This window comes from Channa argus, chromosome 3 (genome assembly GCF_033026475.1).
Source record: "Channa argus isolate prfri chromosome 3, Channa argus male v1.0, whole genome shotgun sequence".
NCBI classification, from domain to species: Eukaryota; Metazoa; Chordata; class Actinopteri; order Anabantiformes; family Channidae; genus Channa; species Channa argus.
The window spans coordinates 24,291,573-24,313,345 of NC_090199.1; the positions used below are offsets into that span (position 1 = coordinate 24,291,573).

General features: G+C 37.7%; 2 protein-coding genes across 8 annotated transcripts; one reads left to right on the forward strand and one right to left on the reverse strand.

Moving 5' to 3' along the window:
• Positions 1 to 135: 135 nt before the first annotated feature.
• sclt1 (sodium channel and clathrin linker 1) lies at positions 136 to 17,045 on the reverse strand. Of its 4 annotated transcripts, none has more exons than XM_067498797.1 (22): positions 16,975 to 17,045; positions 16,523 to 16,570; positions 15,764 to 15,831; positions 14,682 to 14,734; positions 14,458 to 14,530; positions 14,013 to 14,068; positions 13,262 to 13,397; positions 10,934 to 11,056; positions 10,703 to 10,768; positions 9,914 to 9,984; positions 9,149 to 9,239; positions 8,893 to 8,984; positions 8,062 to 8,239; positions 7,777 to 7,875; positions 4,686 to 4,757; positions 4,468 to 4,542; positions 4,206 to 4,348; positions 3,904 to 4,096; positions 2,197 to 2,393; positions 1,451 to 1,529; positions 601 to 696; positions 136 to 468 (listed from the first exon to the last, which is right to left on the reverse strand). In XM_067498797.1, exons 2-22 carry the CDS (start codon positions 16,554 to 16,556, stop codon positions 409 to 411), a joined length of 2,055 nt encoding a protein of 684 aa, XP_067354898.1. In that variant the 5' UTR covers positions 16,557 to 16,570; positions 16,975 to 17,045; the 3' UTR covers positions 136 to 408. The 4 variants fall into 4 exon arrangements, with proteins under 4 accessions (XP_067354898.1, XP_067354899.1, XP_067354897.1 ...); XM_067498798.1 differs by having other exon boundaries at positions 16,880 to 17,010; XM_067498796.1 differs by lacking the exon at positions 16,975 to 17,045 and having other exon boundaries at positions 16,523 to 16,964.
• On the forward strand, positions 17,022 to 20,236 carry c3h4orf33 (chromosome 3 C4orf33 homolog). 4 transcript variants are annotated; one of them, XM_067498801.1, is made up of 6 exons: positions 17,022 to 17,116; positions 17,739 to 17,932; positions 18,919 to 18,979; positions 19,081 to 19,132; positions 19,212 to 19,411; positions 19,927 to 20,236. In XM_067498801.1, exons 2-6 carry the CDS (start codon positions 17,752 to 17,754, stop codon positions 20,021 to 20,023), a joined length of 591 nt encoding a protein of 196 aa, XP_067354902.1. In that variant the 5' UTR covers positions 17,022 to 17,116; positions 17,739 to 17,751; the 3' UTR covers positions 20,024 to 20,236. The 4 variants fall into 4 exon arrangements, with proteins under 4 accessions (XP_067354902.1, XP_067354903.1, XP_067354904.1 ...); XM_067498802.1 differs by having other exon boundaries at positions 17,052 to 17,121; XM_067498803.1 differs by lacking the exon at positions 17,022 to 17,116 and adding an exon at positions 17,164 to 17,182.
• Positions 20,237 to 21,773: the final 1,537 nt, after the last annotated feature.

The window sequence follows — 21,773 nt, forward strand, 5'->3', positions numbered from 1 at the left end:
TCCCAGCATGCAACGCAGCCAAACTGAGGCATGTTGCTGCTATTGTGTTTTCTGTGTTTTCATGCAGATTCATGAATGAAACAGTTTATACACAAAGCATCTGAGTGTGACAAAAAATGCATACAATAAAGACAGTTGTGTATTTTAAAGTTTTTATTTGTTATTATAAAAAGATAATTTCATCTACATCAGTCATTTGTCCATTTTTACAAATTGTATTCACTAAAAAAACAGTTGTAAAACATTAATGTACAAGAATTGAAACATTGCTGCCATTTAGTCAGCACAGAGGTGACAAGAACAGTGCTGACTTGTGCCTCTGGCCAAAATGTTGCTATCATAGAAAAACAAAGTGCTGTAAATTAAACGGCTACATTATTTTTTCTTTAGTACAATGACAACTTGCCATTATACATTCTGTGGATCAACCATGGGTGTTTTCCTTCGCTGTGATGTCAGTTTATGCAGCTGCAAATAAAAAAAAATGCACAAGAGATAAATTATGTCAGTATTCAATCATATAACAAGGAAACAAAAATAAAAAACCCACATCTGTGCATATGCCACATATCACTACGCAGGGCATATAATTAACCATACCTGCTGTGTTGCAGTAGTTGCCCTTTGTTCAGCTTGTGTCAGGCATCTCTGAAGACGACTTGTCTTCTCTTGATACTCTGTTAGCTGTCTGTCATACTGCACAAACACACATATACCTGTTAAGTGATGCTAATACCGATGAAAGTCACCACGTTGTTACTATTGTTGGCAACACCCTCATTTACCACGGACCATAACACATCCTCATATAATCCAATTAAACCAACTAACATCCCATTCTGTAAGGAGGATGACTAAAAATCCTCAAAGCCAACGTGCAGGTCTGATGAATAAATTAAGGAAATATATATAAATACATATTTTCCAATTTGAACAAATAAGTAAGGATTTTGTCTCATGATGTTTGTTTGGCTCCCTTTATCTCCTTTTAGGAGTTGCAAAAAAATCTGAGCATGTTTTGTGTCATATTTATGCAGAAATAGAGACCATTCTAAATTATTCAAACTTTAAAGTACATATATACAGTAGAAACTGTCTTCAACTGTTCTGTTGATGTTGGTTGGACAGACAGCATAAAGTGAAACCTTTTCCAATGGTCTCTGCAATGTTTCTTGGCACCTAGTGCTAATATTGCCACATGGTTCTTGTACTTTTGCAGTTACTTGTCTGAGCACATTGTTGCAAAGTAGGCTTGACATTTGCAGAGGCTAACAACAGCTGAACAGACATGAACATTAAAAAGACAGCACCTTCTGTCAGGTAGAAGAGCTGTTACAAAGCCAGACAAACTATTTATACAGTATATCCCCTTATGTGAATAGAGCCCATCTTTAGTTGAGCAGCAGATAATCCTGTATTGAAGAGCCAGTGTTCTGTGTATTGCCCTTACCTCAGCAATAGTATTATGGTTGGTTTCAAGACGCATCTCCAGTTCACGCGAACGCTGCTTCTGCCGATTCAGCTCTGCCCTGAAACAAAACAAAACAAAACAATAAAAGCCAAGTGACCTCATACAAAAAAGAAAAATTAATAAAGCTTTATTTTCAAGTGTTCTACCATATCTTCCAATGTATTTTCCAATACATCTCAGCGTAGTACAGCTGTCGCTGAGGGCAAAACAACTTTAAGTGGTAAGTCAACTTTTGTTTTGACTGTTATCAAAAATGCTCCACCTCAGCTGTTGCTCAGTCTTTGATCTAGTCTTTGTGAAAAGTGATATAAAAAAGTCCCTAGGCAGTGATGTTTGTTGGGAAGGCAGAATTTCTATTCCTCATTTAATGAAAGCCCTTTTTATTGCACTATAAAGAGTATTGTTTTAACCATTAATAATTGTATTTCTTATTTTAATTAGTCTCATGCTAGGGATCAGAACCACTGTTGTTTTAACAGCAGTCTGTTAATAATCACCAGTTTCCATTATGCCAGGTATCAGTTTATGCTTCATTTAGCAGGGTTTATTTAACCAGAACATTGTTGTTTAGCTCGCTTGCTATTTTTTAAGCAGCGCATCGTTTCACATTTATCTAAGAATATCAATTTGGATCAATTTAGTGCCAAAGCAAATTTCTCTGCTCATAGAGTATTTGTACCCTTCTTTTCTTTTTTAGTAATAAATCTGCCTTTAGAGGTTCTTACTTAAGGCCTGTGATTTTAGTCTCAAAGGTCTGAACCAAGTTTTTGGCCTCTTCCCTCCACCGCTGGGTGCTTTTCTGCTGTGCTGTAAGGAGGCGTGTCAGATCGGCACTAGCACTTCGACTGCTCTCCTCCAGTTCCCTCATCCTTGCATCGAGGCCCTGCTCCTTCAGGCTGTACTCTTGCTCCATCTGTGACACCTGGTGGAGTGAAGCACACCATTTGCATAGATAAGGTCATTCAGCTGGACCAAAATACCTTCAAGAAATAAAAAATTTAATAGAAAAAGAAGACTTACTTATCTAATCTCATGCGAACTATTAAACATAATAACTATTCATACTATCTAACTTAATAGCATAACATTATATTCTACATAATGTTTGAGCCATGTTATTTCCTTTTCATCTTGTATTGTTTTCAGTATTTGCCACTATCACACCACCTTCTATGCAGGTTTAAAAACCTTCTTTTTAGTAATGGCTCTCCCACTGTTAACCCAAATATTTTTTGGCTTCACTTCAGATCAGCAGCTTGAACAAATACATTTTTCTCTCCCCACTGTTTTCATTGTTTAGCCCACTATTGTTAAAGGGGCACTCCACTGGTTTTTACTGGCGGAAATCAGTTTACTTGTGGTGAAGAGAACTACTACTAAGCCAGTGAAAACAGTTGTATGATGTCTTGTATGGCTTTAGAGGCAGTCTGACAAAATAACACTGATGTTGTAATCATGGTTATCTCAGCTTGGGCTTGGAAAAAAAAAGTATAACAGAAAACCTCTATCTCCAGCTGAATGTGTAGAATTTGCAATGATGCGGCCACGTTCACCCCAGAGTTGAAATAAGGTATTTGACTTACCATGCAAGGATAACTTTGATTTGGAGTATTGTACGACACACAAGATTTAAAAGTTTACCCATACATGAGAATAAAAGTGAGGAAATCTGGCCTTCACTGCAGCAATTCTGTTTGTTTGTTTTATCCTTGATTTAGGTATTTGTAGCCTAACTATCAAGTGGATGGTTATATCTTTTGCTCAGCCCATTGACCACTTTGGTTTGGACTTACAAGGGTGACTGTGGTGATCCAGAACCACTAATTTTAAATTTTTTGGTGTTTAGTTAAATACCTTGAATGGATTTCCATGAAGAAATTAATGAAACCCAGACGATACATCCTAAGGACTTTGGTGATCCTCTTTGGAGCTATCAGCAGATCATAGTTTCCACTTTCTCTGTAAACTATCATTCACTAGATGGTAGCACCAACTTTTCTGTTTGTTTTTAAAAAAATGATTGAATCAGGAAGACTGCAGCATCTCACTGGTCGAGTAGATTTAGGATGTCAATGAGCTGGAGGGTCATGCAAAAAAAAATTTTAAACAGAAGCAACAGCTTGTTAAGGCCACTGAACTCAAATTAAATTTACCCATGGGAAAAACTGCTGCAAGATATTTTGGACTAAACGTTGTTGCAACTGTATTTGTGCAACTTAAAATGTAGCTACTTCCTGATTGATTAAGGTTAGGTCAAGACAATTAGATGAGGCAATAAGAAACTGAAGCAGAAAAATATCGATTCTTTGCACATGTATAAAAACAAATCAGATGGTCAGTACAGATTGGGTAGTGACATGCCAAAGGTTTCTAAATGTTCGAAGGCTCAAAACTTGTCCAGTTCCTTTCATCTCTGTCTATCATTAGGTCACCTGTTGTTTGGCCCTCTTTTGGACTAGCAGAGTTGCCTTGTGCAATTCATCCTTTTCCCTGCGGAGCTGCAAGTTCTCCTGTTGCAGCTGGAGCCGCTCCTCACTAACACTGACGCAGTCGTCCCGGGCTGCAGCCAGAGAGCTTTGCAGCCTCTGCACCTCTTCCTGGCACCTGGACAGCTCCTCACTGTAGCTACAGTTAGATAAAGTTAATTGTTATTTTTTTCTGTTATTTTCATTGTGTGCATTCCAGGATGTGAAACGTAAAAATAAAGTAACTATCCTATATCCATCTCACTTACTCCATATCCATCTTCTTCAGTTTGTTCTGGGTGCTTTGTAGTGTGAGGCTCAAGTCTTCTTTCATTCTTTCTGCATCCAGACACCTCTGATGAAGGGCATCAATCTTCCTGAACTCTGGCTCTGCCCTGCCCTCCTTATACACCTTAAAGCATCACAGGCTGCATTAAAACAAAAAGTAGCATAGCCTATACTCTTTCACTGTCAGAACTCTTAACTAGCAAAATTTTTCATTATGTGGTTGAAATGCTTTCATATATACACCTTTTCTAGTTCCTCTTCTACAGCTTTTCTCTCTCGCAAGGACCTCTCAATCTGGGACTTTTTATCTGCGCACTCCTAGAGATGTGGAAAGAGAGAAAAAGAAGAGTCAGGGGAAGAACGTTCGGAGGCCAGGAAAAAGATGAGTAGACAAGTAGAGGCTAAAAAAGGATTGAATGCTATTTCAAAAGAAATTTATCCTCTGCGGGGCAGATTCTTACCAGCTGAAGTGCAGAGAGCTCCTCAGCCATACGGTGAATTTGAACATTGCACTGCTTGCGCACATTCTCCACCTGTTAACATAAAGTTGTGTAGCCGAGATATCAGGATCTGAGTGTAACTGTCTTGCATTTTAATTTAACTAATTCTACGTCAGATTCACATTTCCATGTTAACAGCACAAAATTGTCACTTTGCGTGAGACTGTTAAATGTAACTTTTTAAGGAGAGTCTGCACATCCATGAGATTGGATCAACACCTCTAAATAACAACATATCTGTTTAAATCACATAACTCACATCATAGTAGAGTAAAAAGAACTGTGCTCTATGTGAATTAAGATCTATTTAAATTGCCAATATATAATGTTGTGCTACCAGAAGAATATGTCTGGCTAATGATATAGGCAGCAAATCTGTGGCTCTGCCTGCCTACCATTACACTGTATCTTCTGCTTTGAGGTCTCCCTGTCAGCACTGATGACCTGTCACATTTTGCAGGTGGCTTGTTTTCATATTGATTAGCACAGGTAGAGTGCCAGACAATAAAATATGTAGGTCTATGATTTCTGACAGCTAGCTCAAACACCTTACCTTAGGTTTTAGCTTCTGTCATCAGTTAATCATGAGTGCATGTTGTCACAGGACATCTTGTAGGTAAGAGCTGCTAAAGAATTTAAAATCTATTTATGAGTCCCTATATTTATAATTATTGTTTGATGTATTTTATCATTTAGGCATTTGACTATTTTTTGTTGTTACTGACTGAAAGAAAGGGGGAAAATGCTCAATTTGAAGTATCTTAGTTGACTGACGAGTGTCCAACAGATGGTTTGACTTATTGACTTCAAAGGGCAGCCCTGGTAGAAAGACACATTTCATACTACTACTTCAAGTCTACAGTCAGAAATCTTGGGTTGAGACAAAAGCTGAGCTACAGTTGCAGTAGAAGCACCCAAAACAACTAGAAAATGTCAATAACAAATCAGTCAGTGTTGTGTGATCAGAGTAGCTGAAATGAAATGGAAATATAAAGGGGGGGAGTGGATCCTAAAAACATTTTCGTAAACCAAATAAATCAATATCTAATGAACAAAGCGGTCACACAGTGGAATATAACTAAGATATTAGAACAGAGAAAGTTCCAGTTATAGAAGGTGATTTTTCACTGTTGGTAGTTGGAGTTTGACAACAACCCTAAGGCTGTGAACTTTGTGGGTGTGGACCCAAAAGGAGGCATGTTCATAAGTTGGACTGTAGGGAGAGTTTTTGGAAGGTCCCGAAAAAGTCTCAGGAAGCCACTGGAAAGTCTCACAAGTTGTGACTATAGCCGAGTGAAAAAATCTCTCTAAAATCGCCAATGTGTTCATACATGTGCTTGTTGCATAGGGGGCCAATAACTTTTATTAAGACAAACAGGGACTTTGATTAAGAGAAACAGTGCAAGCTTAAAAATGTAAGCATATCTAAGACATAAGACAAGTTGCTAATATTGTAAATTCTGCTTTGACTTTTAGAAAGCACATTCAGATTACTAAAACTCACACAAAATTAGCAATCTGCACCTTTGAGGATATACAGATTAATTTTATGGGAACTTTTTCTTGCTATAAGGTCTTTCACAGTTTCAGGCAAGTATTTGCATTTATTACTGAAGCCCTGGAACAAACAAAAAATAAATAAAAAAATCAGACCGATAGAGGAAAATAGTCATCTTGCTTGAAAAAGCAATAAATGCCTGAGCTCAGTGCAAGCCAAAGGTATGATGATGAAATAAAGGTCAAAATGCAAATAAACATCAAGCAGTAACCTAATGTAATGTACAACTTGAAAATATAGAGGAACAAAGGTCTTAAAAGAATCTAGAACAATATAACTATAGCAAGATCACATTAAAAGCTCAGCAACATTCCTGTTGGAGTCTTGTATAGTCTTAGCTATACTGTTGTTCTGTCCAATCAACATGACATTCTGACATTCTGGTTAATATTCTTTACTAAGCTCACTCAGAATTAACTGTTTACAGTACATCAGTTCTAAAATAAGATTGTTTACAATATTAATTTCCATATGTGCCCCAAAACATTTTTATCATTCATAAATCTTTATTATGATTGGCTGTAGCTGTAGGTTATGGTCAGATAAGACAGGTGGAGCACGTCCAACATTCTGCCTTGGCTTTTATCCAGGTGCAAAGCAAACTCTGTCTAGAGAAAGATTTTTGTGCCGTGTATCACCCTGCAGGCCCTCAGCATAGCTTTGGGCAGGGGAGGGCTTATCTTTGTGTGTCCCTGTTGTGATGTCACAGAGGGAGCAGCTTCAACACACCATATTCTCCAGGCAAGAGACTCAAATTTTTAAATTGCCTAAAAACATAGTGGAGACAGGGTTCAGAACTCTGACATCACAGCAGGGTGACTGTCATCACTTGACCTACCCCAAGCCCATTTTCTTTGTTTTTCATCATGCCAGTTCTTTGAATCCTCTGGTGAGTGTTAGGTCTCACCATTATTGTCAGCAGTTTGGGGACAATTTCTTCCTTAAACATGCTTTTCCCAACACAGACTTTAAGTGAAAATGAGGGGGAGAGAGATGAGCGTAAGGTAAAAGAATAGAGAGAAAAGAAAGACTTGTGTTTAACCTCAACCTCCAACTCTATCAGAAAATTACTTGGAAGGTAAAAAGGCAATGAAACAGAGAAGCCTATAATTTACAGAAAGTCCAAAGCATCTCTAAAATACTGTCATCTGGTAAAAGCCCGCCAGCGACTAAGTTGACAGTCAGCACTGCAGTCTTACTCCTTAACAGGATTACACAGTTGAAGGGTTTGATAAAAAAAACACCCGTTAATAGAGCATTAATCGCCGTGTTGCATAGGCAGGGGGAATGAGCAATGTCTTACTTTTGGCTTAGTGAATCAAAAAATAAATAAAAATAAAGGATTGATATGTGACATCACCCTGTGATATTAAGTCATGCTGTGGCTCTTTCATTAGTAGCTTAAAAGCAGATTTATTTATTTTTTATACACATTGGGCAAAGTAGACATACCTCAGCAGCTCTTGCCCAAAAAAATGTTCAATAACTCCCTACCTCTTTCCTGGTGCGGACCGCAGCATCCTGGATCAACTGTTTGATGGCATCCTTTGTCTTTTCCAGCTCCACTGCCCTCTGCTTCTCTCTTAACAGGGCCTGAACGGAAAGACCAAAGACAGACACAGCTGCACATTTTAGTTTGATGATGCTGAAAGAGGTGTGAAGAGTTGTCAGAGAAAAGTACAGCTCCAGAAGGTGAGATAAAAGCTTAGCTGATGAAAAAAGTACAGACAATGGGAAAAAAATAGAGTAACTCAGAAAATGACGAGTGACTGTGGTCACCTGGTCCTTCTGCAATGCAGCCTCCTCAGCCAACTGAACGTTCTCCCGAACTTTGGCCAGCGCTTCATACTTCTCCTCTTCTAGGGTGGTGCAACGAGCCTGAAGCTCCCCCACTTTCCTCTCCCACACAGTTTGCTCTCTTCTAACGGCCTCTGACTCCTGAGATGCAGCTTTTAGCCTGAGAACAGAAAAAAGGAGTAACAGCCAGCAGCAGCAGGAAAGACAAGAAACTAAACCCCATACAACTAATGAAGCTGCACTGCTATCACAAGCTAAACTACTCTTCTTAAATCAGTGTTAGTGTTGGGCTGCTGCTAGATATTTGTATAGATAAATTAGGTTTTAATTGAGTTTCAAAAGGAGTGTGTAACTGCCAAAACATGCCAACATTCTTTTTTTTTTAAGAAACTTAAAGATTTTAATCATCCTAGTCTGGAATACACATTCCTTCCATTACATTCTATGATACTAAATACATTTCATAAACTACTACAATCTTTGCAAAGGGCGACTGTGGCGCAGGAAGGTAGAGCGGTTTTCCACCAATCTCACAGTTGTTGGTTCAATCCGGTCACATGTCGAAGTGACACTGAACCCCAACTTAGTTACTCCCGGTGAGTGTTGGCCAGCTGCATAGCAGCTCCCCCGCCAGTGTATGAGTGTGTGTTTGTGTGTGTGTTTGTGAGTGCGAATGGGTGAATAAGAAGCAGTGTAAAGCACTTTGAGTGCCAACAGGTAGAAAAGTGCAGACCATTTACCATTTACCATTGCAAAGTCAGATATGAATGGAGCAGCGATTAAAGGTAAAGCAACAGTCACATCTGTGCTCACCTGGCCTCTAGCTGGCTCAAGGCCGACTGGAGCTGCTGGAGCCTCCTGCCTGCCGCGTCCTCCCTGCTCTGAGCCTCGGCCACATCTTCCTCCTAAATACATAAACACGTCACGGTCAGAGCAGGATTGCAAGTAACTGATTATTTATTTATTAGTTTAATTGGCTACTAAAATCCCAGAATAAATGTTATTTTGATTGATTCCTATTAGTGACACAATATTACTGCTACTACCATCATTTTAATTCTTCACTCACGCGTTTCTGCATCTGGTCCTGAACATTCTGCAGCAATTTGGTCATCTCGTCCACTTTGGCTGTGGCTGTCCGCAGCTCAGCCTTGGCTTGCCTATAGCAGGAAAAATATATACCAATAGTTAGCAGCAAACACATCTGATTTATGCCAAGAAATTCAAATTTCTATTTCTAATTGTGAAGTCTATTTTAGGAGTCATATTATGCTTTTTAGTATTTTTTAGCTGTATGTTTATCTGTTGTGATCATACAGTGGGTGTCCATATTAAAATAACAGCAAAGCTTCAAAACACAGGCATAATCTTTAATGCCCATTCAGCTAATCGAATGTTTCTCAATGACAAAATGAAAGTTATCAAGGGGATTTAACTTTTCAAGGTGAATGCCAACCTCTGCACTAATGTAATTTTCATTATTTAATTAACTTTTTTTATACAATACTTGAACATTTTTGTCACTTCAGATGATTAAGGATCGTTTATTCTAGCTCAATGTGCATTATTATGTTAGGGTTATGTTTGCATCTGCTTACAGCAAAATGGCATGTAGAGGGATTTCAAATTAGCCCCAACAAGATAATAATGACAATTCCGATATTACAAATGTTCTTTAATCAACAGAGTAAAAACAAAAATGTTTAAGGAGTGAAAAAAAACTTTTAGCATAAAAAAGAAAGAAAAAACTCCGCATGGATCTTACAAGGTATTCTACATTCAAAGAGCAAAAACTTTGTAGCAGCCATTTTAATTCCCTGAGGTATTTGGTTACCTAAGCTGGCTGTGTAGCTCCTCCATCTCCGTGCTCTGCTCTGTCACCATCTTTAGGAACTGCTGGTTAGTCTGTGTGTGGCAAGAGACACAACACTGCCATTTGTGTGTCATGGCTTCAAACACACACCTCGAACTATATGCTGAAACCAACTTTCCCATGAAACTTCTCTCACAAACTTTCTATGTCCTTTTAGAACAAACCCTCAGGAGGCTCTGCCACTCATTCATTGTTACAAAGTCATTCGTTTTCACATACAGTGACTGAAAAATGCTGCTTCAGTGACAAGTCAGAGAGGGGAAGGCCCAAGGCTTGCCCGCTCATTAAAAATGCATTAGAGGGATATAGTATTACTTTCTCCTCACACACTGTATTGTGTCCTAAGCGAACACCAGCACGCATGTGTGCGCATGGAGTTTTGTGTTAATAAATATAAGCACAGTATGCTGCATTCATTTTCAAGGCGGAAGCTTGCGTCAGAGTAACTGTCTCAAGAAATGGAGTTTAAGCAGTTTGGTTTATAGGTGAGGATGTGAGAGAGACACAAACAGAGTAGTCTACAACAGCATGGAAAAAGAAAATGCTAACATAGTTAGAGGATCACCAAGTGAGCCCATTATACAACTAAGACAGTTCTGGCTGATTATCACAGTGATGTAGAAATGGATCCACTTAGTTACAATATTAATTATTTGGGCAGGTTTCATTTCAGACCAGTGCACAGCATTTCGATCCAATCGCTAATTGGAAGGCCATAATTTAACAGACTTTAAATTAACTGTTGCTTACCGATTCCAGTTTCTGATTGGCCACTTGGAGTTTGTGTGTGTGCTGCTGAAACTGAACAAGCTGATTCTGCGACAGAAAAAAGGGGGGGCGCTCAATAAAAGTTAACTACTTGTAATTAACTCATCCTTATATCAAGCATTAACCGGAGACAAATGTCTCTAATTAACCTCATGGCTATGATACCGGCTCCATCTAGTGGTGAAAAGCTTATGTGATGTAGGAATACTCAACCTTGATATGCTGTCTTTCAGTATCGTTGATCTGTCCATCAGAGATGGTCTTCTGGTAGACCTGCTGGAGGTGCTCCAATTCCTGCGCTGCTGTCTGCCACAGTTCTGTGGCTTGTACCCGCTCCTAAACACACACGGACACACATAAAGATATACTCAACTTACTTAGAGGCATTAATGCATGCTGAAAAAAAAAAATTCCTTGATTATGAGGAGTTAGATAAGAAGAACAACACCAAACATCTTGTATGTATTCAGTAGATCTAGATATAAACTGGAAGCATGCAAAAAAGCCAAATTAGGTGGAAATGGTGGAGGAAGCACTCAAAAGTACTCAAAAACTGTATTTAAGTAAAAATACAAATAAACAAACAAACTAGTAAACTAGTAAAAGTAGCCAGTGCCATTTCTGCTTAAGTAAAAGTAAGTAAGTACATAATTTATACATTAGTTTAAGTACTAAAAGTAAAACTACTTGACTATTTTTTTCTCCCCATCTCTTTCGGTGGACCAGTGCTGCTTTATGTTATGGGGGCATTAACTAATTAATGGTCCAGTAATAAACATAAATGATGAGTTAAAGCTGTTTTAGCTATGATCTGTGACAGTAAGTGCCTAACTAACAGCTCTGTAATTTCAAGATTAAAACAGTGACGGAACCATTGATGAAATGCCAAGGGAGCTAAAAATAAGCTCAGGATGCACAGAACAAAGAGCCACAGAAATCTGTTAACAAGGACAAGATATAAGAGTAAATGTATGTGGTTGTCTTGTAGCAATATGTTGTTATTTGGACCTAATTTAATCCATGTAAACACTGTGGAGGGTCATGCATAACCTCACTGAGCACTAGTGCATGTGGCCGCTTCGTTCAGAAGAAGAGGACAACAAAACAAATCACTTCGGTCAATCAATCATATTAATGTGTGAATCAGCAGAGACCTGCTCTGTCCCAGTTCTCGGTGTTACTGCACCGAGAACTGGCATAGCTCTGTTTTACTGCTCCTTTCTAAACGTATCACAAAAAGATGGAGAGGCAGGCGACGCCAAGTTCAGTTAAGAAAGCGTTTGAAGTGCTGGTCGTTATATTGTTTGATCGACTCTGAAACTGCATTCAACAATCCCATTTGAAGGCACATTTCCCAATAAATTCAGTAGTTTACGTCTAAAAATAGATCATCAGTACTAGAACTAGAAATGTAGCAGAGAAAAAAGTAGAGATACTAAAACTCAAAGTAGACATTATTCAATCTAGTTAAGTAAAGTAGAGATATGTGAAAAATTTACAACAAAATACTTTACTTCATTACTTTCCACCACTGGAAATAATACTTTCAACAAGCCTCAAAAACTGTTACATTTTCGTATGGCAACTTGTTACTAAGTCGACAATCCAATAACTACCTGCGTTTTATTCAGTTATGTGAAAAAATGGCAACTTTAGTATGGAGACTGCTGTCGTTGCTGTTTGAAGTCCAAAGCTCAATAAACCAAGACTCATTAGATGCAAGATTTATTAAGATGTATTAATTAAAAGCTAAAGTCCCTGTGCTTTCTAAATAACACACAGAAATGATACCCAGAAAGCAAAAGGGTCTTTCCATCAACAGCACATTTATAAGCAAGACAATTTACCTAAACAAGCCTAAACCTTCCCTTGCTGTCTTTAATTGTAAGGTTCAGTCCAGATGATCTAAAAGACCAGCTGCAGCCTTTAACATGGATTCATGTATAACATTTGAAAGACAATAAGATAAAGCTTTTTCTGCAGCAGTTTTTTTGTGCAAGCTAGAATATTTTTAGCTAACAGAAAATCCATGTCATAGTTCTAAAAAGAACAACTCCATGTAATCGTGTAATTAGTGTTTGTCTTTATTTTGTCTAACAGTCAACAAATAATTGACTTAATTAATTTATCCAACAATCATTGCTGCTCTGAAAGTGAAAGTAAAAAAAAAAATAAAAATAGCACGATTCTTTTTTGTTTTTTCTCCATTTGATCTGCCAATAAAAAACATTTACACTCAGGTGAATTATGGACTTCGGGGATATGAACTGCTCTGGGGGAAACAAAGACCTGGCATGTAAAAATAGCAGATGAGGGAAGCGAGCCATGTGAGGAACTCCAGATCTAGTGAACACATGCACGGTCTAGATTGGCAGCAGATGGTCTTAGCCGGCCATGACACAGCCAGGATGTAGCTGAATGCTGCATACTCAATACATAAAACACTACAACAAAAAACACATATATCATATACGTTTAATTGCAATTGTGGTGTTCAATCTACATATAGTAAGTTTGGACACCACATAAATATGTACAGACCTGTTGAGACAGCTGAAGTTGTTCTTGGAGGTTCCGGATGACTGCTTCCTCCTCCAGCGTGATGCCCTCCATTCCTGAAGCCACCGGCAGGGATTGAAGCTGCTTCTCAACTGATTCCCTCAGCTCTGCATGCAGCCTGGAAAAGGTGAGGTGTTGATGCTATTTAGAAATGTAATTAAACGTATATAACTTATTTTAGATTTTGGATTTTGACCTTAATTACGGTTTAGAGGAATGTTTTAAAAATGTTTAGCTGTAACGAACTGGTACACAGTCTTGTTCAAAATAATTCTAATAGCAAGACCAATTGATTTGTTCTTCCTGTACATACTTTGCACACCTAAAAATTAAGATGTCAAAGTTGTTTAATATGTTAAGGTGCCAATACCAAAAGCTGGAATTTTTAACTAGTATCTCATATTCATCTTTTGACCTCATAAACCCAAATGTCTTCCATCCGAAGCAAAAACAAAAAAACTGGCCTTGAAATTGCAATACATTTGGGGGGGGGGACTGTAGATATCTTCATTAATTTCACACCAAATAACACACTACTAACTGTAACCTTTAATGTGGGGGATGCCAATACACTCATAGTCACTCAATGTATAATAATTCAAGTTAGAAAACTAAATATCTGAGGTTTTCATAATAGGAAAGCTTGACAAGTGGTAAATGTTGATAGTTGTTTGCCATTGTCTCTTGTTGTGTAACCATACACCTTGTTATGACACCAGAGGAATTTTCCTACCTTTCATTTTCCTTGACAACCCTCTCTAACTTCATTTTGACATCTGTCATCAGTGCCTGTTGATTTAAACAAGCAGAACACGCATTTTTATTATCCACTTAAGATTAACAAGTTATAAATCAGTTAACCTGATGCCGACATTTTATAGCAGCTGCAATCAAATTTAAGTCCTGATTTTAGAAAACCAACAGAAATGTGTGATTCATCAAATCAAACTCAGATCAATTGTATTGGGTCTCATTACTTCAGTTTATAGCTACAGAATATTTTAACAGAAGGAGCCAAGATATTTCATTATATAGCTAACGATCAAAACTGTATCAAAACTGTAGGGAAGTGTGCACTGGCAGGTCTGCACAGATTTTTCATAACAACATTTCATTTTCCACAGTTCATATCACTGTCAGAATTGGATTTTGTGGCTCATTGTTTCAGTGTTTTTCACCTGGTATCTCTGCAGCTGTCCAGTCATTTCATCCATGTGCCGATCATACTCTGCTATGAGAGGAGCCATTATACTGTAACACAGATGAATAATTATGTAATTTATGGGAAAGTATTCGCTGTCCAGTGCATTTGTATCACAAGAAGGTTGTTTTCTCCCATGGCTTAGACTAAAAATAAGAATATATTTACTATTATGCAAGACAGACTTCTCTTAAGGCTGACCTTTTGTCTGAAATCCAGGGTGGAGGAGATTCTGTCTGTCTCACCCCGTCAACCTAATGTACATTAGATATGCAGAAAGAAAAAGGTTAGTATTTTGCGTCCAGTACTAACTAATACATAATACTCTTTGTTCTGTATCAATAAAATAGAACACTGATGGAGATGGAGATTTTTCATTAATCAAACTCCCCATATATGTAGGTTATACACAGACCACCTGCAAAATTGAATCCACCTGGTGGTTTTAATGTTTGGTAGTCAGATGTTAGCCTGGGGAAAATTAAATGTTACTCATAATCCACATGTGTCAGAACACAGTGTATCATGTATCAGGCTGCATAGCCACACATCTGTCAGAGTGCCCAGACTGACCCTTTTCCAGCACAAAAGCAAAAACACCAGGTGGTATCAATGATGTGGCTGATCAGTCTATCTTGCTCCATAAATTCCTAACAAGAAAAAGGAACCAGCTATGTAAGATATGTAACAGATTTAGGTCCTTAAGTAAAATGTATGAGTGACTCACTAAAAATCAAGAGTGGTCTAGACCTGTAAAAATTAACCGTGAACATACTGCTTTCTTCAGAAGGTGGAAACCGATGTCTGACATAATTCGATTGGCCTTTATTGAATGTATACAGTATATAACAAATGGTCTCTTAATCAGGTCTCTTTCCATTATCATACTCTGTTAAACATGTGACGGTGTAACATCATATACTAGAGGCTGAAATATTTTCTCTCTAATACCTCAAGCTTCAATGTGTGAAAGTCCTTATTTTTCTCATATGACATTTTTGCTAATGACACTTACCCATAAATGGGGTAGAACAGGCCTTATGTGACTATCTTATGGCTGATGATTATACTAATAATCACATTGCAGCTTCTCATCAACAGGCAGCATTCATTAGTGTAAAAGAGCCTTTACAAGAAGTTTGTACATTTAAGAAGATTTGGCAACTAAAACAAGAATACTAAAGTGTTCTTCCATGATGTCTATTTTTATTATCATCGTACATTTAAACCAAATAATTTAAACCTCTGTCAGTTTACAAAGATTTTTAAAGATGTCTTAGTACCTGAGATGATGCAGATTGAGTGCCATGCTCAGCCTGATACTGACTCAGAGCAGAATTTAACCTGTGTACTGGAAACAAACAGACATACAGTCAAGTGCACCCATTAATACTGTGCCAATATTTGTTGTCAAAACTTTTCAAAAACTTCAAAACAAAATGTTTTATACAGAGTTCAAAGATGATGAATGGCCCAACAAATAGAGACATACAATATATTTGAAACAAGCAGCAAAGAAGGAAAAAGGAGCAGAGTTATGAATGATGACAGTGATCAAGACCCAAGACTTTTCTGGGAGGAAAGTAGTCACAGCAACCAAAAGTATAGTACTAGTCCTTATCTCCTCAATAGCTTGTAATCAACCCCAAAATTATGCCCTTTTCATTTTTTATTCATTTAGGAAGATCATACTAATAGACCCGTAATAACTTGAAGGGCTGATTCTTCACCATTCATTTTTAATAGCAATATTGTGTTATTGTCTTGTTGTTAAAAATTAATTCACGTATAACACATTATCTACAATGTAAGAACATGTGTTCATACAGACATAAAATAAAAATGAAATAGCCAAGACGTCATTTAGCTGCCTTTCACGGTTTCGACAGTATCATAGGATCATGGCAAATTCTTTAAAATGTGCAGTCTGTAGCTGCTCTACATTTGAGCACTATCAAAAATACTTGAATTAGTTTTTCTTTTTTATTATTACTATTTTGGAGCTAGACCTGGTCTAACCATCCTCTCACGTTTATTCTTACCTTGATCACGCAAAAAATCGACTTCTGCTTCCATGCTGAGGGTGTGGTCTAACGTCAAAAGAGGCAAAACCATCAGCATTAACGTTCCAACATAAAAACCATTAGCGTTGTACCAAAGTAGGCAACGTTTCAATTCGTCAGCAGCGGTGCGGGTGTTTAAAATACTGTTGCTGAACCATACATAACTTCAGTTAACAACAATTTAAAGCTTTTAAAACAGTGTTAGCTTCCGCAATCTCTGGTTACCCGAGGCAACTAACGTTAGCCCCAGTAACCCAGCTAATCAATCTCAGCTAACATTAGGTTAACTGACTAGCTAAGTAATCAGCCGAAATACTGGCAAAATGGTTGACATACATTTTCATATAAAGACACAATGTACCACGACACAATAGAAATGAATGTTCCGCCGGGCGATAGTAAAATAGTCACAAAACTATGAATGTTTTTACTTTAATTCTCGGTTCCGCCGCCCTTTTAAAGCAAACAATAACAACCAATGGCAAGAAAGAGATGCAACGCTGAAATTGTTCCGTCTGTGTAACAGATAAGTAAAGGGGTTCCGCTCTGTGCGTGGAGGCTACAGTCGGAAAAGTACAGTAGGATATCGCATTTTACGTTATCAAAATGCCATTGTTTCATATATAAAAGCTTTCAAATGTAAAAAGATTAGTATTCATCACGTCTAACTTGTATGCTTTGTCAAAAATAAACGTACATAAACGTGCTTGTATACAATTATGCTGGTTAGCTCAAAGCCAACTGATCATGTGATTTGTGTGATTTGCTGAATGAGACTTGTGTGTAGACAAAGTTACAAAATTTCTGCTGGACAACAACCTCTTCACTGAGTTGTCTTATTTGGTCAGAGGTGTATTCTTACAATATAACCAAAATATTGAGTAGAGAAGTTTACCATGGCAGTCCCAAGTATCCTCTACCAGGAAGTCAGATTAACTATCTCAGGTTACTGAATAACAGAACTGTATCTGATGTTACCTAGTTTGATAACAAACTGCTTAAATAACCGAACAGTGGGGATGTATTGTATCCAGTGTAGTGTCGAAGCTTTTGACAACATGAGGGTTGCTCTTGGGCTACAGTTTGTGGCACTCATAAACATTCTGCTATGCTGTGAATCTCTGTAAGTTTGCTATTTATTGTTGTACCGTGTGATCGTGGTCTCACATTGATTCCTTCTTTTTTTTTCTTTTAGTCCTCGTACGCAAATGGAATTTGCTATCCAACACACCTGGGACAGCAATCCTGTAAACCATGACCCTATCAGGATAGTGTTCTCTCCTGGACAAGGAGGGCTGAAGATGGAGGTCTTTGGTCCCTTCTTCAATGACCCAGCAGCTCCCAAAGGCCCCCCAAGTCAGCCCTTCCCTGGACTTTGGGATTATGAAGGTGGGTAAGAAGGTAGTAGCCAGGGGATGAGATACTGGACCATACTGAGAAGGTTTCTAGTCAAGCAAACTGTATATACAGATTTAGAGGTGTAGACATGCTTTTTGAATGCATTGCTAAATAAATGATTAAAAAAACACTTCTGAAAATCAAAAATTGCCGTATTCCATTTGTTTAATTTGTGCAAAAATTAGAATGGTTACCAGAACAACTAGAACAGTTTCTCTGCTATATACTAAGCTAAGACAGACATAAGTGACACCAATGCTAAATCCTGGAGATAAAGTTCAGAGTGCACTTTTAAAAAATGTTGAGCTGTTCCTTTAACTATTTTCAATCAACCAAGGGAAAAATAGAACCCAAAAGTGTCGACTAATTTTTATTTGACCCTCTACAAGTCATGTCCCATTTAAACGTTCTTAACTTAACAAAGGTCACATTTATGGCCTATTCTAATAGGTTTCATAATATTTTACAGTTGTTCAGTTTATAGTCCTGCCTCCCAATAATAAGCACTATATAGTCAACAGTACAACTGATTTGATTCAGTCTATATGATGCAAGTAACTGTTTAGGAGGTGATAATAGTAATTGCATTATCATTATTATGGGGACACAGCAATTAAACCTTGTAATGAAGTAGAGTAATAACAATCCTATCTAATTAACCTTAAGTAAGCACAGTTTTTGATTAATGAGCCCCACATATTTGGCCTAATTAATGTTACTTATTAGATTGGAAACCAGCCCCATTATCTTCTAGTTAGATAATAAGATGCTAGGTTAACATGTGCACTGTGCTTTATATCATACTTAAAAGTTTATTTATCTGTTACTTTTAAATGATATTGTTAAACTGTAACTTAAAATAAATTGCTTAACTGATTTAATTATTTTCTTAAGTGCTTGTAAGGTTAATAGCACATTTTAAGCAAAGTATTCACAAAGGATTACACATCATTATCTTTTTTCCATCATCTCCTCAGTTGTGGAGTCCTTCTTTCTTGATAGCACTACAGAAAATTACCTGGAAGTGGAGCTTTGCCCGTAAGTACAGAGCAAAGCTGTTGCGCTGTTCATGTCCATGAGCATATTTTTCATAGACAGTCACAATATCTCAATGAGATCTTCTCAATGTTCTATTTTAGACATGGACAGCACTTGATATTACTGTTGTCAGGAGTCGGCCAAGCATTCCAGGTAAGCAGACATTAAGGGGATTATTACACTGCGTATTACATAATAGGCATCTTTACAATAAGATTATTTCTTTCTCCAGCAACAACTTCCCATGGTTTTTAGTGCCACAATCACAGGGGACAGGTGGATGGGTGAGGCTCTCATCCCCTGGTCATACTTCCCTCCCAATGTTAACAAGATGAACTCCTACGCCATCCACGGCTCAGGAGAGAAGCGCACATACGAGGCTCTCTTTCCAATTCCTAAGGAGGAGATAGCAGAAGGGCAAAAACCCAACTTGTGAGTATGCTGACTCCTACTAGTATACTTATAATGCAGGTTGTGTTTTTAGGTTGTGCAATTTTTTTATTATACTTGAAAATTATTTTGATGACATCATAGTTATGATGGATTTATACTTTTTATGTTATACTTTCTATGACTAGTTAACTAATTTTTATCTATTTAATCAGTAAAGTCCCCGCGACCCTTAACAGGATAAGTGGCCACAGATAATGGATGGATGGAAATCAGTGGAGTGCCTTTTAATTGTTGAAACCTTTGTAATTAGACTTCTATGTTTGGATAAGCTCCAAGTATTGACAGGGCAAACATCAAGCTCTGTTTTTTATTTATCTCACGTATTGGCCAACACCTAGACAATTACACCTAAAATAACAGAGTACATGTGTATGTAAATGTTTAAGTGTGCATGTGGAGATGCTGGACTGGACTAAGCAGCCTTTTAGCAAATATTATATTTACAGGTATAGAGGTATGTGGTCATTCATTTCAGTTCTCTTTCTGTCTCGTAGCCATCGCCTGGAGTATTTCCAAAGTTTCTGCTTGCAAAGCATTATGGGAGAAGGTTGGGTCCAGCCCGAGTCTGATCTCTGGAAGGGAAAGCACTAATTTTTTTCAAAAACACTCCATTTATCCCCCTCTTTCTTTTATACACACTCACACACACACACGTACATAAAATAAAAGAAGGATGATAGCACAGACACTGATGAGGAACAAAGGCCAATCAATCTTTATTAGTTAATGATGTTAAACGATATGACACGAAATATGTTATCAGCTTGTCTGAGCACATTGGCCATCACACAGGCACATGCACATCACAAGGCATTGGATGTCGCCATGTATTGCCTTGGCATAATGTGACCTCCAGCAGTTATGGTGGAAAGGAATGCTCACTTTGACATTCAGCTCCTGTGAAGCTTGTGTTTTTCACTTCATTGAGGGTCGGGTTTAACACAGCAGGTTCTTGTGATTTCTTTATTACCTCCATAGATTTACATCCAAGCAAACAACAATACAAAGACTAAAGTGTAAATTCTCACATAATCATGGACTTTTAAGTGATGATAACTTATTTTGCAGTCATTCCTATACCTTTCTTGATATCCTTTTAAAATTAATTTTGTTTAAAAATTAATTACATATTGCTGGTGAAGTGAATTGTTTTTGTCAGTGATTATTAACTTTATTCTAACAGCTGATGCTAGAATTTGATATTTCAATATCATGGTTATCTATTAAATATTAATGACAGAGATATGCTTTTTTGGCTTTCTTGCTGAGAATCAGATAAGAAAGTTGCAGTGGCAGATCCTTTACTTCAGTAAAGTACCAGGTAAATATTAAACTAATAAATTAAAAGTCCTGCATTCAGACTTACAGTATTTTAAGCGAATTTTAAGGTTAAAAAAAAGCTCCTGTGAAAGGCCATTTTAACTAGTATACATACAGTTTATATCATGGGCTCCCAACCCAGATTTTAGGCCTCTCCAAAAGATCAAATCAGTTCAAAAGATACTGTAAATGTGAAGTGTGAGATGGTTAATGGGACCAGTTATTGTAGAATTTTTTTTATAATTTCTACATTTCTTTAATACATTTCCTTTTGTTTGTTTGTTTGTTTGGTCTTTTCTATAACTTTGCTTATTTTTACCTGAGCTACAGCCAGCAGTCTGTTATGTTACCTTAGTTTAGTTCAGCATATGGAATAGTAGCAGGGGAAAAGAGCTTGTCTGAGACTGACCAGTAGTAACAAATCCCTCCAACCTGCACGTCCAAAGCTATTACATTTACACTTTAAATCTTGTTTAGTATGGAGTTGCAGCGGGTTGCCTGTCAATCTCACATTGACAAGGCTCCAGGAAGTGACTGCATCCCCCAAAGAAATGACCTTGCACATCACCACAAAACCGCAACTGACCTTTGCACAGATTAAAGAAGCAAAAGTAACTTAATCTGAAGCTGGACTTTGCACAAAGACTTAAACGGAGACCATTCAAAGATAACGGGCCAGGCCAGCTGTTCTTTTTCCCAAGTTAAGTTAAATGAGCCCTAGCTACATACACTGATCAGCCATAGCATTTATGATCACATTTGAGGCATGGACTCCGCCAGACCTCTGAAGTTATGCTATGGTGTCCGGCACCAAGCCGTCAGTAGCAGAACCATGAAGTTCTGTAATTTGTGACGTAGTGTCTCCATGGATTTGACTTTCAGTACATCCAGCAGATGCTCGACTGGATTTCGATGCGGGGAACTTGCATACCAAGTCAACACCTCAAACGTGTTATTGTGCTCCTTAAACCGATGTTAAAAACATAAACAATTTAAACAATTTTTGCAGTGTGGCAGGGTG

What these genes read in the sequence shown, in the direction of transcription:
- c3h4orf33 (XM_067498800.1), top strand. Translation starts at nt 17,515, where the DNA reads ATGTTACCTAGTTTGATAACAAACTGCTTAAATAACCGAACAGTGGGG. An exon ending in TGGACTTTGGGATTATGAAG is followed by an intron (nt 17,933 to 18,918) that starts GTGGGTAAGAAG and finishes TCATCTCCTCAG; the next exon opens with TTGTGGAGTCCTTCTTTCTT. An exon ending in GAAGGGCAAAAACCCAACTT is followed by an intron (nt 19,412 to 19,926) that starts GTGAGTATGCTG and finishes TCTGTCTCGTAG; the next exon opens with CCATCGCCTGGAGTATTTCC.
- sclt1 (XM_067498796.1), bottom strand. Translation starts at nt 16,601, where the DNA reads ATGCTGATGGTTTTGCCTCTTTTGACGTTAGACCACACCCTCAGCATG. An exon ending in CGATTTTTTGCGTGATCAAG is followed by an intron (nt 15,832 to 16,522) that starts GTAAGAATAAAC and finishes GTTTGTTTCCAG; the next exon opens with TACACAGGTTAAATTCTGCT. An exon ending in CCAATCAGAAACTGGAATCG is followed by an intron (nt 9,985 to 10,702) that starts GTAAGCAACAGT and finishes TGCCACACACAG; the next exon opens with ACTAACCAGCAGTTCCTAAA.